The sequence below is a fragment of the Peromyscus eremicus genome, chromosome 17, assembly GCF_949786415.1.
Source record: "Peromyscus eremicus chromosome 17, PerEre_H2_v1, whole genome shotgun sequence".
NCBI lineage: Eukaryota > Metazoa > Chordata > Mammalia > Rodentia > Cricetidae > Peromyscus > Peromyscus eremicus.
The window spans coordinates 35,835,575-35,853,060 of NC_081433.1; the positions used below are offsets into that span (position 1 = coordinate 35,835,575).

The following is a 17,486-nucleotide window of genomic DNA, read 5'->3' on the forward strand; positions in this document are numbered from 1 at the left end:
ATGGTCTTTCATCACAGGAATAGTAACCCTAATTAAGACAAGTTGGTACCAGGGTAGTGGGATATTACTGTGACAGATCTGACCATGTTTTGGGGAAGGTTATGGAAGATCTTTGGGACTTTGGGCTAGAAATGCCATTGAGCATTGAGATCCCAGCGAACTGTTCTGTAGGAGCTTGGAAGAAAAAAAATGCTGAGAACATTGCAAACTATGGATGCCTGGCATGTGGAGTTTCAGAAGGAAGCACACAGAAGCTATGTTCCAAAGGTGGCCAAGGTTGTGCCTCATGCTGGCAGTGGAACTTGGTAATGTGAGTCACCCAGGTGGAACTGGTTTTGAAGGCATGAAAGGGTCATGGAGAGCAGCTGAGGCTTGGCACTATGTGGCAATCCTCGAGTCCCTGAAGAAAGCTGAGGAGAGGCTATCAGTGAAAGTGCAGCCCAGTTGCGGCAAGGGACCCCAGCATTTTTGGAAATGCCAGTACCATTGGATGCCCACGCAGAACAGCAGCAATGGTGGTGTGGAGCCTGCCCGAGCTAGAAGACAAGCTGTGTGTGCTGCAGAGGGCAGAGCTGGAGAAGTGACTCAAGCCCTTTGGATGAGCCCATAAGATTGTGAGTAAACTCCACATAACTGAACATTGAGTTGTTTGTACTTTTGGAGTTGGGTTTTGCTTTGAATTGACTGTGACTGTGTCCTGGTTCTTCCCTCTTGAAGTAAAAAGGTATTTAATTTATTTAACAGGAGCCTAAAAAAGACTATTTTAGAGAGATTGATTTTTTAAGTGTTTGAATAGTTAAATACAGTGGGACTTTTAAAAATGGAATGTTGATATCGAAATGTTGATATTAGTGAGTGATCTTGGAGAAGAGCAAGAAAGGAAAGATTACTAGTGATGAGTTTGTGCATCAAGTTGACAAAGGGTCAATTGTGCTGGCTAGTTTTATGCCAGCTTGACACAAGCTAGAGTCATCTGAAAGGAAGGAGCCTCAGTTGAATAAATGCCTCCATAAGATCCAACTGCAGAGCATTTTCTTAATGTGTGATTGATGTGGGAGGGGCCAGCCCACTGTGGATGGTGCCATCCCTGGGCTGGTGATTCTAGGTTCTATAAGAAGGCAGGTTCTATGAGCGAGCCATGGAGAACAAGCCAGCCAGTAAGCAGCACTCCTCCATAGCCTCTGCATCTGCTCTTGACTCCAGATTCCTGCCCTGCTTGAGTTCCTGCCCTTACTGTTTTTGGTGATGGAACTGTGAATGAAACAAACTCCTTCTTCCCATAGCTGCTTTGATTATGTTTTTTCCATCACAGTGATAGTAACCCTACCTAAGACAATGAACAAAACACCCATGCACATTAATTTATAAGTAGATGAAACTGGAATATAATATTGTATGGAGATGACAACTCTAAGGAAAGTATTATTAATAAGCTCCTGCTGTGAGTAGTGCCTTGATCTTTGCTTTTATCCCTTACCCAGTAACAAGGTAGGTCTCTGTCTTCCTGTCTTTCACAGAGATGATCAGTTGGAACAAACATTAATTCAAACCCAAAAGAAATTCTGAAAGACTATTTCTGGCAATTAATCACATTTCCAGGGCTAGCTGGCTTTACAAAGCTTATTTGGGGTAGTTAAAAATCTCCTCATAAGAGGTCTCTTTCATGAAAAGACATTTTAATATAGCGCAATTTTTAAATCTTTCATGATTTAGCTAGGAATTACTTTGCCCTGTTAATGATCCCCCAGCATGATTGTTTTAAGTTTTTTTCTAGAACAGTGGGTCTATGTGGTATTGTATTCCCCAAATATTGTGCATGCTAATAAACTTATCTGGGGTCAGAGACAGAGCAGCCACAATATTAAACATAAAGGTTAGGCAGTGGTAGCACACGCCTTTAATCCTAGCATTCCAGAGGTAGAGATCCCTCTGGATCTCTGTGAGTTCAAGGCCACATTGAAAATGGCCAGGCATGGTGACACACGCCTTTAATCCCAGAAAGCGAGCATTTAATCCCAGGGAGTGATGGCAGAAGGCAGAAAAATATATAAGGCGTGAGGACCAGGAACTAGAAGCCTTTGGCTGGTTAAGCTTTCAGGCTTCTAGCAGCACAGTTCAGCTGAGAGTCGTTGGGATGAGGACACAGAAGCATCCAGTCTGAGGAAACAAGACCAGCTGAGAAGTTGGCCAGGTGAGGTTAGCTGTGGCTTGTTCTGTCTCTCTGATCTACCAGCATTGACCCCAATAACTGGCCTCAGGTTTGATTTTATTAATAAGAACTTTTAAAATTCATGCTACAGGTCTATGTGTGTATCTATATATGAATACATATATGCATATGTATACGCGCGCACACACACAAACAGTAGGGTGTTAGTCAGTGATTTAGAAGGATGAATTCTTCTGCAGGAAAATGAATGGAACCATTAAGCAAAATTAGATTCAGAAAAAAATTGTCTATTTTTTCTCATATGGAGAATATGTTTAAGACATGAAAGTAGAAAGGGGTGGTATCTTAGTTATGGTTACAATCGCTGTGAAGAGATACCATGACCATAGCAATTCTTCTAAAGAGAACATTTAATTGAGGTGGCTTGCTTACAGTTTCAGAGGTTCAGTCCACTATCATCATGACAGGGAGCATGATGGTGTGCAGGCAGATGTGGTGCTGAAGCTGAGAGTGCTACATCTTGCAGGCAAGAGGAAGTCCACTGACAGACACACTGAGGGAAGCTTGAGCAAGAGACCTCAAAGCCCGCCCCTACAGTGACGCACTTCCTCCAACAAGGCCACACTCACTCCAACAAAGCCACACCTACTAATAGTGCCACTCCCTATGAGCTTATGGGGACCAATTACATCCAGACTACCACAGGTGGGGAGAGGTGGAGGGAACAGAAAGAGGAATGGGGACTTTGAGAAAATGGAAGGTCTAGCAAGAAGAGGATAAGGGATAAGAGAGCAGTGGTGGGTCGGTGGAAATGGTTAGAGTGCATTATACTCATGTAGGCAAGAGTAATAGTGAAGTCTACTATTTTGCTCAATTAATATATGCTACAAAGAATAAAGCACTCATTGTCTAGATAAGGCAGCTTTACCAAAATACCACAGACAGGAATGCTTCAGAGAATCTGAATCTCCCCAACAGTATTGGAGGCTGGAAATCCAAGATCAAGAGCCCAGTGACTTGGTCCCTGTTGAAGGTCTACATCTCAGCTTGCAGAAGGTCACCATCTCCCAGGGAACTCCCAGAGGCTCCTCTCTGTGTGCATAGAGAGTGGAGAAAGCTCTCCCCCACCTCATAAGAATTCACATCCTATTAGGTACATCCCACCCATCCAATCTTATTATTTCCTGAGAACCCATTCAAAACACCCAAACACTGGGGATCGGGGACTCAACACAGGAGCCTGTGGATGAACATCCAGCCATTTTGTCAGCAATAGCCACAATACCAACTTTGCAGTAACCAAACATCCATAAACCATATACATAAACCTCTGCTTCCGGCTTTGTTCTTAATCTCTCATGCCAGTCTCATGCTGCCTTGCTTGCTGTTACTATAACTTTTAGTACATTTTCTACCTGTTAAAGTAACTATTTCATCATTCAGATTTTCCCAAGAAATTGGGATTATTTTCCTGGCACAAACGAACTCTGAAGAATTCTGTGTACACAACTACCTACTGTAATTTATTGGATTTACTTCTCAGTTTTAGGTCTCTTGACTGTTGACATTAGTCTTTTATATACTCAAATGTTAGATCTGCATTTTAAACTAAAATGCAGTTTTGACTATTGGACAAATTCACTTCACGGTTATAAAAATGATCTCACCCTGTGTTTTAGAATCGCTGTACCCTTCCACTTGATTTTGATTGCCATGGTCTGTGGACAGAAACCACAAACATGTTTTTTTTTTTTTCTTGCATCTGTAGAGGAAACCTTAAGAGTGGGCACTGATGTCCTCAGATTCATTAAATGATACGTCTTCATATACTTTTTGTATATGTTATTGGTGCTTATAAATTAAGAATTTTTACATCTTCTCATAGACTGGTCCTTGTATCTTTATGTAACAGCCCATGTAACTTTCACTCTTGCTTCCTGTTTGAAAGCCTAACCTGCTCTGATATTCCAAAACCCACACTGGCTCTCTTGTATTTAGAATGATTATATGTACCAACATTTAACCCACATGTAAACATTTCTACTTCCTTATATATAAGTGATGTCCTTAGTAAACAGTACTGAATTGTTGCTTGCAGCTTACACTCAGAGGGGATTATTACGTTTACTTCTCAAGGCAGACTGAGCTGTGAGCCCTGGCCACTGCGGGTCTCCTTAATCCAATCAGGAACTGAGAAGATCTGAAATTGGGTTTCAGAGCCAGGCAAGCTGGCTGATTTCCAGCTCATCTTAACTCTTGAGTGGGCTTTGGAGTTTCTGAGCTTTAGCGGTTGCTCACAGCTGGTAGTTGGTCTGAAACAACCTAGTCTAGGATGGCTGGAAGTAGAGCAGAGGTAGGTTTTGTAGGAAATATAGTACAGCGTGTGATGTGAAAGCCCATTCATCATCCAAAAGAATCCTCACCAAATCATACAGTCTTTTCTTCATGGTTTAATGCAAAAATAACTCATTAATTGTTTATAAGGAAAGTCGAGTTGCCTCCTGCTTCATAGTCACTGTGGGGCAAAATCAAACATTTTCACCAAAGACAGCCAATACATGGATTCAATGCGTGTTTGTAGCACATACGTACAAATAGTGTTAGAATCAAAGTATGCCACTACACTACCAACAACTGAGATGTGATAAATGATAAAGAAGAAATTGAATTCAATATTGACCTTGAATTCAATTTCTTCTGTGAGCAAATAAGCTCTGGAATACAGCAGATGCATTTCCATTAAATAAAGATTAGCTCTTCACTATGATAAAGATAAAAGTGTGATTTTTGTTGTAGTTGTTGTTTTTACCATAAGAAGAAAATAACAGTAGGTGTTAAAGTTTTCCACAGAAGATTCTGCATTTCCTTTGTTTTATAATATTTAGTGGAATCTCTCCAAAGGACAGAAAATCCTAAAATAACTGCTGCAGAGTGTAATTTCTTCTTACCCATGAGTCATCTCAAATCATAGTTCTGAATGTCAAAATCAGTGGTAAGGTGGGACCCCCTCCCAGAAAAGTAGAATTAACTTTGTCCATGATTTGTGTAAGGGAATAAACTGTTTTTCTAGCACCTTTTTTCTTATAAGCCCTTATTTTCCTGGGGAGACTAAGGGTTTAAGTGAAGCAAATATGCTAACAATTGCTCATGAATGCTTAATATGAACTAGGAACGTAAGGACACAACAGTGAAAAACTTTCGCTTTGTGGGAACTATTAAAATAGGATTATTAAAAACAAAAGGTTTTAATAACAAAAATGTATATTAAAAATCTATTTTTAATAACAAAAATAGATTCCAGATCCCAAAGGGCAATGCCACTCAAAGTATTTAGGAAGAGCAGAAATGCCATGGCTGGAATTTTTTAACGCCATTATTATTCAGCCTTCCAGGGAGCTGGAGAGCAACCCATCCTCTTGTCCTATGGAAAATACGGTGTTTACAGGACACAATGAATTAATCCTTTAAACTTAAAAAAAATTATTCACATTTATTTATTTGTGTATTTTTGTACTTATTTATTTGTTGGGGTAGAGGTGTGGAAGCCAGACAGACAACTTGCTGTCCTAGGGATTGATCTCAAGTTGTCAGGCTTGGCAGTAACTAAGCACCTGGCCCAGGAACCCTTTATATATAAGAATACAGCAGGTCTTTTATGTTGCTTCTTCAGTGTCTCTTTCTCCATCCAATACTATTTCTTGGTCTTTGCTTCCAAGCATTATGGTTATTTGTGGCCCTTAAGTCTGCTACGGTTTGGATGTGACTTACCCTATAGGCTCCCATGTTTGAACTCTTGTTCCCCAGCTCACGGTGCTATCTTGGGAGCCTAGAGAGTCTTTGAACCTGAGGACATAGCCACCAGATGTGGGTTACTCTGTAGGCCACTGAGGGCTGTACTATAACCTTGGTTTGGACTTGCCTCTGCAAACCAACATAAATTCTTCCTCCTGTAAGTTGGTTCTGCCAGAAACTCTGTCATGGCAGTAAGAAAAATGTTAATATGCCTTCTCTCAAATTTTCCTTCAACTATTAACAATATTAATGTTTAAGACCTGATGTGTATTAAACCCCTATATTATAACTTAGTACTGTACTAAGTCCCTGGTGTGGTTATCTCACTTCCACTTGACAACAGCCCCCTCCAAGGGTGCCCAGTAACTCTCCCTCTTCCTCCCATGAGAAAACGTCTCACTGTATTTACATCCCACCTACAGTAGTAGAGCTTCCCATTCCCTGGCCAGCTGACACACACACTGTCCTCCACATGTTTCCAAGGTTTCCTGCACCAGCTGCAGAAAAGTAACATCACTGTCCTGTGTTAAAGACATGACTGAGCTGCTTTCCTTTGTGAAGACTGCATCCACAGGAGGTCAAGAAGGACACGCATGCCTGTAGGCACCAAAGCATTGTAAGAAAGAACTGCTAAGAGCAGCTATGTGTAATACCTCATGTTCTGAATTCATCTTCTAGTTTCTTTAGCAATAGGTTTGTATTTTAAACTCCTTCATGGTGTATTTCTTCCTGCTATGGACATTTTATCAGAAATATTTACACTTAACTTGAAGGCATTAAATAAGTATTGACTGAAAGGAAAAATAAGAAATGAAGTATTAGCTATTTATGTCTCCTAAGTACACAGGACAGGTATAGACATGGTGCCAACGAGGAGGTCAGGGTCTTATGAAGATCGGTGAGCTGGATATGGATTGGTTAGGACAGCTGACAGAAAATTCCGCAAGATTAAGTGTAGGGGTATGTGAGTTAGTGTTCTCAGACATGTAATGGATTATTCTATCAGGAGGCAAACTGATATTCAAACAGGAGTTAATTGCTATACTTTTAAAATCATTAGTTAATAAATCTTTGAAACTTAAAAAATTGTTTTTTTTAGATCCCCAAAACTGTTTCATTTCTTTTAGAAATCAATGGTCAAAAATGATCTCCCATATAGCCTCATTAGGCAAACATAAATATCAGTATCTGGCCAGTATACAGTTTGTCATTATTTGATTGTAATGCTGACTCCTAAGTGAAACTTTTTTTTTGAGAAAATACTTACACACCAGGATGGCCTTCCCCCAGCCTGTGGTCTACCCAATTGCTTCTCCTTTTCATTTTTTTTTTCTAGAAACAGTACTTACTCATTATCTGATTTATTAGTATAGTAAAATGTTTCAGTGTTACCTCTCTCTCTCTCTCTCTCTCTCTCTCTCTCTCTCTCTCTCTCTCTCTCTGTGTGTGTGTGTGTGTGTGTGTGTGTGTGTGTGTGTGTGTGTGTACAAACTAAAAATGAACCAGGAGTGAGTCTATAAAGTTCATTTTTTAAAAAGGTGTGACTATACAGTGACTGGTGTTTTAGTCTGCTCTTCAATATAGGCAAAACTAAGTGCCTTACGTAATGTCTTTGTTGGCACTAATAGCTACATGATTTTGAGAAGATACTTTTAGATTTCTATAGTGACTTTTTTCTTTTCAGAACTTTCCCCATTAAAAATCATTTTGTTGCAGGAAAACTATTACACATTTCTTTATAGTAGAGAGAAGTAGAGTTAGGTCTTTTCTACCTGAATTAATCCATACAAAAATACCACAGTGTGCATGCGTGTGAGTGTGTGTGTTGGGGGGGAGGAGGCTTGTGAATGCATGTGAGCACCTAGAATTGAATCTTCCGTTTCTATCAGCTGTATGAAAACAGACAATTTCTTATACTTTCTCAGACCAGTCTCCTCATCTGTAAATGGGAATGTATTACTGCCTTGTGTATTTGAGGGCTCCTGAGAATGTATGTAGTGCACCCCTGCAGCAATTGGTAACTGGTGGACAATGAACCCCCTGGCTGTTATTTTAAATATCTGTACAGTATATATTTGAGTGATTTTCACATCAGCACACTTGGAAAAATAGTAAAGCTGGTAAGTGCAACACACATCTGACCAAGTAGACCTTTTCTTGGGGGATATGCTGCCTGCTTCTTTAGAATGTGCTTAATATGGTAGAACTATAGCTTTCTATGCTTTGTTTTAAGGCACTGACTTAGCAATGATTGTGTTGATTTGTAGATAGTGACTTTTTTTTTCAATATAGACTTTTTCTTCAAGAGTCCTGCAGACACATGGATATAAACTATTAGCTTCCAGAGGGGCTTCGTCCTCATCCATTTTAGTAATACTTTCAAACAGCTACATTATTTGAAAATAATTTCAAAAATTATAATACGAATTGAAGGAGACAATAATTCTAGAAAGAATATATATGTATATAGACACATATATGTATATTTATTCTTCAGTATATATATATATATTCACCAGAAAAGATACTTTATTTAGCTGTAGTTTTCCTCAACAAATACCAATAGGAAAAGCCTTTGTGACATTTTTCTTGGTCATTGTCAAAGACCTTCCTTTCTAAGTTCATATATAAAATCATTGCAAAGGCTTTATTTAGCTTCTTTTTAAAAAAAAAAATGTGATATCCTTATTAGCTTCCTTTACTTCTCCAGAATCAATGGCCAAAGTCTGATTTTTTCCAATGGTATTAATTAATAGTGTTCATTTGATTATTTAATTAAGCATATACAGTATTTAATGAGTCATATCCTACAAAGTATGTCTATGTGGTGCTATTTATTAGGCCATAAAAATCTTTAGAGAGAAAAAACAAAAATATTTAGAGAATTTTTATTTTGTATATACATTATAAAATTCTGTATATCCAAATACATGTATGTGATCTGCTATCATCAAATGAAATGAAACAGTTATTTGCACTGTTCCCAGGAGATAAGAGTGTTCTCTGTATTATGTTTAAATGACAACAATTAAATTCAAGAATACAAGAATACTTGAATTTAGCTGTTGTCTTTTCCCACGTGTTTTCATTTTTCTTCATTCTTTCCCTTGTTTTGAGAAGTCTAAAAGATGTGTGTGTGTGTGTGTGTGTGTGTGTGTGTGTGTGTCCATGTGTTTTCATGTGCATGTGTTTGCGTGTATGTGTGATTGCATGGTTTGTGGGCATGTGTTTGCATGTGTATGTGTTTACATATATGTGACTGTGTGTGTGTGTGTGTACGAGTGTCTGCACATGTGTTTTTCTGTATGTTGTTCTTGCTGTCATCATTGCTGCTGCTGTTCTGAATAGATTCATAAAACAGATAAAGCACAAGACTATCATCTCCAGAAGCTCCTGGGAATGTGACAGAAGCAAGGGGGAAGACACCTCTAATGTGATGGGCCTTTGTGAGCTCATCCAGGTCAAGGACAATACAAGATGTACCAGGGAATCCAGTGATGCCAGAAGACATCAAATAACAAGTGGGTTTCCTCCTCTCCATGAATCTCCTGGTCTCATGTAACACATCAGAACATGGCTCCAGACTAGACCAAGGCAAGGATGATCCCAGACAACAGAATTCCAGTTTCCACCCTTTGGCAGCTTCCAAACTTCAAATACAAATTAAATTTAAGCCCTGGGGAAACCCCCTCACGGGACACAAAGCCAATGACCTCATTATGACATAGGATGCTTGAGATGAGAATTACCATTACCCACTAGTTTTAAGCGACAGACCACATATTTGTAACACAAGAAACTTCCTATGCATAAGTCAAAGGCTTTCCTTGGGTGGAATTATTTATGTAGGCTCTGATTTAGGAGAGAAACTGCCATCTGGGGCTGAGAATGACTAATAGAGGCTGATAGCACACGGTTGTTAATTTACATTATCAGCTCTGAGCAAAGCATAAAGTATCAGTAATTCCTTTCTCTGTATTCTTGGCTGGCATCTGTATCGACATGGCTAAGCATCCTCAATTTCAAGTTATCTGAGCAATTTAGAAAACCTCATCTTTAACTATAGGACACACTTTGACTACTCTTCAGCCTACATAAGAGAGCAAAGTATAATTACTTAGCTGCATTTTTCTTAATATCTTGAAATTTTTGTTGGTGTAGTAAAAATATATCTAGTAAGGGCTACCTTAACCCTCAAACTGTCTATAGTACTTGGGCATTTTAAAACATGTTTTTAAGTAATTGCAGATATCTTAATAATATAACAAATGAATTAATGGAGGAAAAGATGCAAAACATGATTTAAAATACTTCATTATTATAATCAATAAAATTACTTTGTCAGTTTCTCTGAAGTTTACAAATGCTTTTCTTAGATTGTATTGTCTTTGTGGACAGAGGTAACTAGAGAAATATTGGTCAAGCAAGACAAGGAAAACACATACATTTCTCATTCTTAAAGATCTTAAAATATCCAGGGATAAAAATAAAGAACATTAAGTATTATGTGTAATATAAGGCAACTGTTGGAGAATGAATAATCTATGCATACCCATCATCAGCTACTTGGAAGGATGTCTGTGTATCCAGACCTTACCTTTCTTCCAAATTTGTGTCAAAATTCCCAGCTTATCTAGACATTTACCTGAGACTTCAAGATACATCACAAAACGAATTCCTCATCTTCTGGACAGACCTACTTCTTCTGTGTTAATTCTATGTTAATGACATTCTCCTCCTGTACATGAAAGTATCATCAGCTCTTCCTCTAGTTTCTTTTGTTTTGTTTTGTTTTGTTTTTTTCCCCTTTGTGTTGCCAGGTCTTGTAATAGTTGTCATACTAAAGTTTTTATATCTGTGTCCAGACTCCTATCCCTTTCCAGTGTTGACAATGGTCTCCTCCCCCCCCTCCTCCTCCTCCTCCTCCTATTCTTCCTCCTCCTCCTCTTCCTCTTCCTCCTCCTCCTCCATGTATCTGTGTGTTGTGGGTATGGTATGCGCACATGTGTGACTGGTGTCCTTTCATTCTGTCTTATTGAGATGTAGTCTCTCACTAAATCTGGAGCAAAGCTGGCAGCCAGCAAGTCCCTGCCATCCTTCTGTCTCTGGCCTGGTCCTGACTTTTCTACGTGGGTCTACATTGACACCATGGGCCTTGCCAGTGCCTCTTCTCTGAATAAACACATCAGTCACTCTTCCCTTGTTAACTGAACACAGCCTGGTACCCAAGGTTCTCCTTGATTTTTCTCTAAATTCCTCACAAAAGCTGGCTTCTAGTAATGTCATCTCCTCCCATGGCATGTTCTTTTGCACCCTTATGCTTTGTCTCACAGATTTAGTCTTCTAGAATGTTCTCCCAAATCCTGAGTAAATAAATGCCCCAATTTCAATTATTTTCTTTCTTTTTTCAGAATTCAGATTCCCTGACACCTCCCTTGCCCTGCAGGTTGATTTATGAGCACCCCTCTTTCTTGGCTCTGTGCTCTTAGAGATTCATTTGAACCCTCTCCTGGATCATTCATCTTTTTCATACTCTGACAATTAAAGTCTAACTCCCTGCAGATCCTATATAGACCAGGTATTTGTAATATATAGGTTGACGGTTCATGTTGGAAAATAACATTAACTTTTACTGAAGATTGTAGCAGAAAACTCTACTCTGTACAAAGGATGCTAACTGTGAGTGATAAATACTATATTCAGAATACTGAATATTCTAAAATAATAGCAATAGCTGTTTATGGAGTGGGTCGATGCCAGGGGTGTGAAGAAGTGAAAGGCAGGTCTGAGACAACCAACAGGTCAGAGATTGGGATAAGCAAGAGGTGGAAAGATGAAAATAATTTTCAGATGTGCCAGCAACATCTACAGGCCCAGGGAAGCCTTGAGCTGTGAAGGCTGACACTGGACTGGGGACTTTTATGTTATACATTGCCTCTTTTAACGTCTACAGTATCCTTGACTGGAGATTATTATTTCTAGTTTAATGGAAGAGAAAGTGAGTTGAGTAAGGTGAATAGCTGTTAGCATTGTTAGGACTCTTTAAAAAAATAACCATAAAAGAGGATTTGGATCTACTTTAATAAGCACACTAAAAACTTGTACTAATTTGGGTGAATTGTTGCTACTATGCAACTTAAAAGGATCCCAGCCCCATAGCGTGTGGTTGTTGTTACATACACATGCTGTGTATACAGACTATTACATAGAAAAATATCTAAACTTGCTCCGTCAAGATACAGCAGGAGACTGACCACTAGCTCAGACACAGTTTTAAGATTTTTAAATAAAATAACAAGGAGAACAATTTAAAGTTAAAGCCAGCTACTGTCTCTAAGCAGTAAGAAGGAAATTGTTTTATGTTTTAAAAAAGCTATATGTTGAAAATCATGTAAGTTTGTGTGTTCGTGTTTTTGTGTGCATACATGTATGTATGTGTGTGCATGCATGTAAGTGTGTGTGCATGTGTATATGTACGTGTGTGTGTGTGTGTGTGTGTGTGTGTGTGTGTGTGTGTGTGCATGCGCGCGCACGTGCTTGTGGAAGTCAAAGGACTCTGTCCATCTTGTTTTTGGAAAAAGGGTCTCTCATTGGTCTGGAGCTCACTGATACAGCTAGGCGGGTGGGTCAGCAAGGTCCAGTTATTTGACAGCACCCACTTCCACAGTGTTGGGATTACAAGCACACACCCCTAACTTATTTTATGTGTACAACTTACTTTATAGCGATGGAATTCAGGTCCTTGAATTTGTGTGGCAAGCACTTTACCAGCTTATCTATTTCTCTAGCCCAGGATTATGACTTTTAATGAAAGGTTTTAATGAAAGACATGGTCATATGACAAATAGAATGTAATAGCCACTTAACATTTGTAGGCTGAGCTTATGAGTCGTTGCTGAGGAACAGCAAGTCCCAGGAGAAAGCATTACTTACTCTGAGAAAATACCACAGTGACAAAACAAAAAGGCCTAAGAACAATCATGGTAAAAGAAGGACAATTAAATTGCTTCTTGGTTTTTGAGATTAAGAATTCATTAAAGTGAATCATATGAGGAAGAAAACATTTTCATTCATTCATTTAATGTGTTTTTACTAAATGCCTTCATGAGCATGTGTTGCCATAAGCATCATGGTTATCTAATAAAGAACATAAAATGTAACTGGATCACAACATTGTGGGGGTGAAAATGGACAATTTCTGTATAAAGGGTGGGTAATGACTAGCATTCTGCATTTTCCCTAAACATTCAGAGGTTGATCACAGGAAAGGAGATACTCTTCCTTCTTGGTGTTAAATACTAGTATACCTGTTATATCAATTGCTAGGAATTCTTTCATTTGTAGAGTAAATCAATAAGGCCTTTACAGGGAACCAGAAGTGAAAAATGGGAGTGAAGGGCTAGTGGGAAGTGAGGCAAATGGAATGCAGCATAGAGAGAACATGTACAGGGAAGGAGGTGGAGGCAAACATAAACAGGTTTGGAATACATATCCAGGGCTGTGAGAAAGCAAGACAAAGAAAGAAAACTCAGTTTCCTCCACCTTGACTCAAAGGTAGCTCTATCTACTTGCCTACTCATCTGTTGATTATCTATCCTCTATCTATGTATCTACTTACCTCTCTACCTAGCTGTTTATTCATCTGTCGTCTACCCACCTATCTTCTGTGTCTCTCTGTCCTCTGACTTTCTTACTTTCTTTCTCTCTGTGTGGTTCTCTCTAGTCACCTACCCAAACCAGGGTTTCAGATCTTCTTCTATAACTGAGTACTATGGTTTTAGGGTTGGGTCTGTGTCTCCCAGGGATGAGTTCCCATTTGTTTTACATGTATTCACAATTCTCCCTAGTCATGCTTTGCTTCCTCCTATCTCCACATTAACCATGCCTCCCTTCACATGTCCAATGGCTTTTGAAAATTAAGTGTTCACTTTTAATATTATAATCAAGCAGACCAGCAGCAGCATGTATCTCCTAACAGATGAGCCAGCAAGGAGATAATCTAAATTCATTTTCTGATAATGTGTACTTATTCCATATTACAAACAGCATAAAGGAAAAATACAGAATACATCAGCCTGTTCCTCTTCGTTTCTATGTTTCACTGAGAGAAGAATTAGGTGTGATGAAAAGAAATACATATCTATAGAGAAAATTATATGCTTAGGCTTGTCGGCTTGTCTGTCTCTGTTGATACCTTTGGCTTCAGCTATAAAGTGTAGGTGCATGATTGGGAAGATTTTTGAAAAAACACACCTTCAGTGCATTTTATTTCTAGAAGCAACTAAAATTTTTTAAACCATTATTTAAAAAATAATTATTGCAAAGGTTTTTTTTTTGGAAAATACAAACATGAACTCATATGTGCAGGAATCAAGGTTAATGCCACTTCCTTTCATGGCTATTCTGCCTGTTCTAGTATCTATTTGTGCTGAGCCTAGGTTTAAGGTCTCTGCGTTGATCTGTTTGCTCATAAAACATTAACTGTATAACTGTTAAGGGCCAGTTGCTAATAACAAAGGCTTAATTCCTTAGGTAATTGGAGCAGCTTTCCAAGTGCAATTGATTTTCCTTGGAGGGGTGGGGGCGGATAACTGGTTGATAAACAAATTTTGGAATATAATATTTCAAGTGAATGACTTAATTTTACTTACTATTACATAATTCCCTGCTTAAGCATTGATAAGGATGTCAGGTCCTTTTGTGAAACTGTACCTATTTACACTGTGAATGAATTAGAGTCAGTCTTCAAGAAAACCCCCTTCAGTCAAGACTTTGTTGAGTGAAGGTGGCAAATGGCTGAGGTATGCCACCCAACTCTTCACGCAGAAACCTGTCTGAAAATGGGTTACTGGGATCTGCCTTTGACCATTTTACCTTTTTTCTATAAGCATTCAAAAAGACAAAAAAGTATGCACTTAAAAATAGCGATAAGCTCTTCTCACTAAAAAATAGAATCCACTGTTATTCTAGAGTCTAGAATTTTTTTGTAAGAGTGATGTGTTCATTGTGCTCTTGATTTCATAGGGAGGTGCTCGCACACTTGTGTGTGTGTGTGTGTGTGTGTGTGTGTGTATGTGTGTGAGAGAGAGAGAGAGAGAGAGAAAGCAAGTGAGAGAGACAGACAGAGAGACAGAGACAGAGACAGAGAGACAAAGACAGAGACAGAGACAGAGAGGAAGACACAGAGAGAGCAACAGAAAGAAAGAGAGACAGAGTGCATTCACTGAGGAAAGCAGCCTCCAATTCCCATTCAGATGAAGTCAGCCCGCATTTCTATAGTAACGCAGGGCCCAAGATGGAACTCAAGACCTCTGGGAGAGACATAATCCTAAGCATCACAGGTCTCCTTTGTATTGGATGATGCGATACTTATGTAAATTAACTAGATGTCACAGAAAAGAAAGCCATTCCACTTGGGATCAGAAAGACTTTGATCCTTAGAAACTATGGAAGAGCTGCTGTTTAGTCATTTCTTAGTTTCTTAAAATCAAACCATTGCTGCGGTGGTGTAGAGTGGGTCACTGGCACACTCGTACTCTGTCGCAAAGACGGGGTGCTGAAGAAAGCCCTGTGAAAACCTGACTCATCATTTAGATTTCAATGCTTTGGGTAGCAGAGACATAGCATGCAGTCCCGCCCCTCCCCCTCTTCTCCCCAGATTAATAGAAGTTTACTTTGAGAATGTTAAGGAAAAGTTTCCCGTAGTCTGTGTTGGAAAAAGACCAGAAAGCCTGAGAGTGGGTGGAAATGAATCTGGGAAGAGATGTAAGGCAGGCAGAGGGTGGGGATCAAGATCGACAGACTGTGACTCACCCTTCTGGGTCGTCCTGGGAGTCGCTGTCAGAGACCCACTCCTCCCCGATGTCGGGCAGGGTGAAGAACAGAGTTTTGGGGACAGGCCCTGGGGCCATCCACGTGCTGGACTCTCGCTCTCCGGGACCCGTTGGCTGACGAGTGTTCCTTGGACTGGAGGCTGCACTGCTGTAGTTGCCAGCGGGGACAGTGACAGAGGGCAGGGTCGCCCAGACAGTGCCTGGGCCGGGCAAAGCCACTGATGCCACGGAGCCCGAGCTGCTGCAGGGGACTAGGGGCGGCACTCTGGATGCTCCTGGGCTGCTGGGCAGAGACCCAGGGCACCCTGCGGCTTCCACCCTGTGGGTGGCTGCGGAGCTCCTGGGGTGCGAGGCATGATGCAGAGGGGTGGAGGGCTCCCGTGAGGCTGTAGTGTCTGGAGGCAGGGATGGGAGCAGAGTTAGGGTCGCTGCCTCGCTAAGCGACGTGCTGGCTCCGGAGACCACTGATCCTGTGGCCGTTGAGCCTCCAGGGTGGCTGGGGACCGCAGAGGACCCCGAGGTCTTGAAGATCTTGGCAAAGAGAGACCCCAGGTCCAACACAGCCACCTTCATGCCTTGATCCTGGAGAGGCTACCGTTGCTGCCACCACAGGGAGGTCAAGGACACCAAGCGCTGGGCTGCAGGGCTCCATCCACCGCCACCTGCAGCTATCTGGACCAGGCGGCCCTGGGGACGAGCTTGGTCCTGGGGTCCTGGCACAGAGGGCGCTTGAGGCTTCTTTCTCCACCACAGCAATCTGTTTAGCTCCTCACAGGTCTGACAGACCCTCCCCAATGGATCCACAGATTGCTGAGTTTGTGATCAAGGGACACAGGCCGTCCTTTGCAAGGAGCAATCCCTCCTGTCTCACAGGGTAGTGAGACCTCTAAAGGAACAGGGTCATGGAGATAAAGAAGAGGACTAGTGTTTGGTGTACAGATTATGGCCTGAGCTCACTGGAGATTCCCTCCCTGGCTGGCCCCTGGGGCAGCATAGGCGGTTGCTAAGCTAAACAAAACCCTGCTAAGCTCCCTGCTAATTGGACTCCAGACTGTAGCCTGGGCTGCATCCACAATAGAAACAGCAGCTCCCCTCCTTGACTCCTGCCTTAAAGCAACAGTTTCAAATTTCTCCATCATCCTTACAGCTTCAGGCTCCCCAGGAGCTAGGACACTGAGCATAATCCCTCCAAGCATATGCATCAATTCCAGAATGTTTGGGAACTCGTTCAGTCTGACAAGGCCAAATGGACTATGATCATAATCGATTTTTCAATGTGGGGCGGGTGAGCAAGAAGGTGAATTGAAGGAATATGCTTGAAACAGAGTCATCTTCTCTTACCCCGAGATTATTTTCTGTTCACTGGAGACATCAAGAGGGCTTACGTGGAACAATGGCGTTTCATCTTGTTTGATAGAATATGTATGATATATAGAGTAGGCCTGGGAACACTTGCAGCAGGTGAGGCCTGTGTTGAGTAAAGATTTTGCACAAGCCATGGACAAGGTTTATTTATTGATATGAGGAGTGGTCAGCTTTGACCTCCATATAATTTTGTCTTTCGCAAGACAACAAATAGGATTCTGAGCCATGTTTTCATGCCTATTAGTTTACTTTGCTTCTTTACTTGTTGTTACTATGTCAATGTTTTTTGTTTTTTTTGTTTGTTTGTTTGTTTTTTTGGTTTTTTT

The 17,486-nt window shown here is 40.5% G+C and overlaps 1 protein-coding gene across 1 annotated transcript in view; it reads right to left on the reverse strand.

The window, feature by feature from the left end:
- The window catches only part of Fam149a (family with sequence similarity 149 member A), a 48,338-nt gene extending 31,970 nt beyond the window's left edge, over nt 1-16,368 (reverse strand). Inside the window, exon 1 of the mRNA XM_059244788.1 lies at nt 15,776-16,368. Within this exon, the coding sequence (XP_059100771.1) occupies nt 15,776-16,368 (593 nt within the window). The remainder of the gene's footprint in view (nt 1-15,775) is intronic.
- Nucleotides 16,369-17,486: the final 1,118 nt, after the last annotated feature.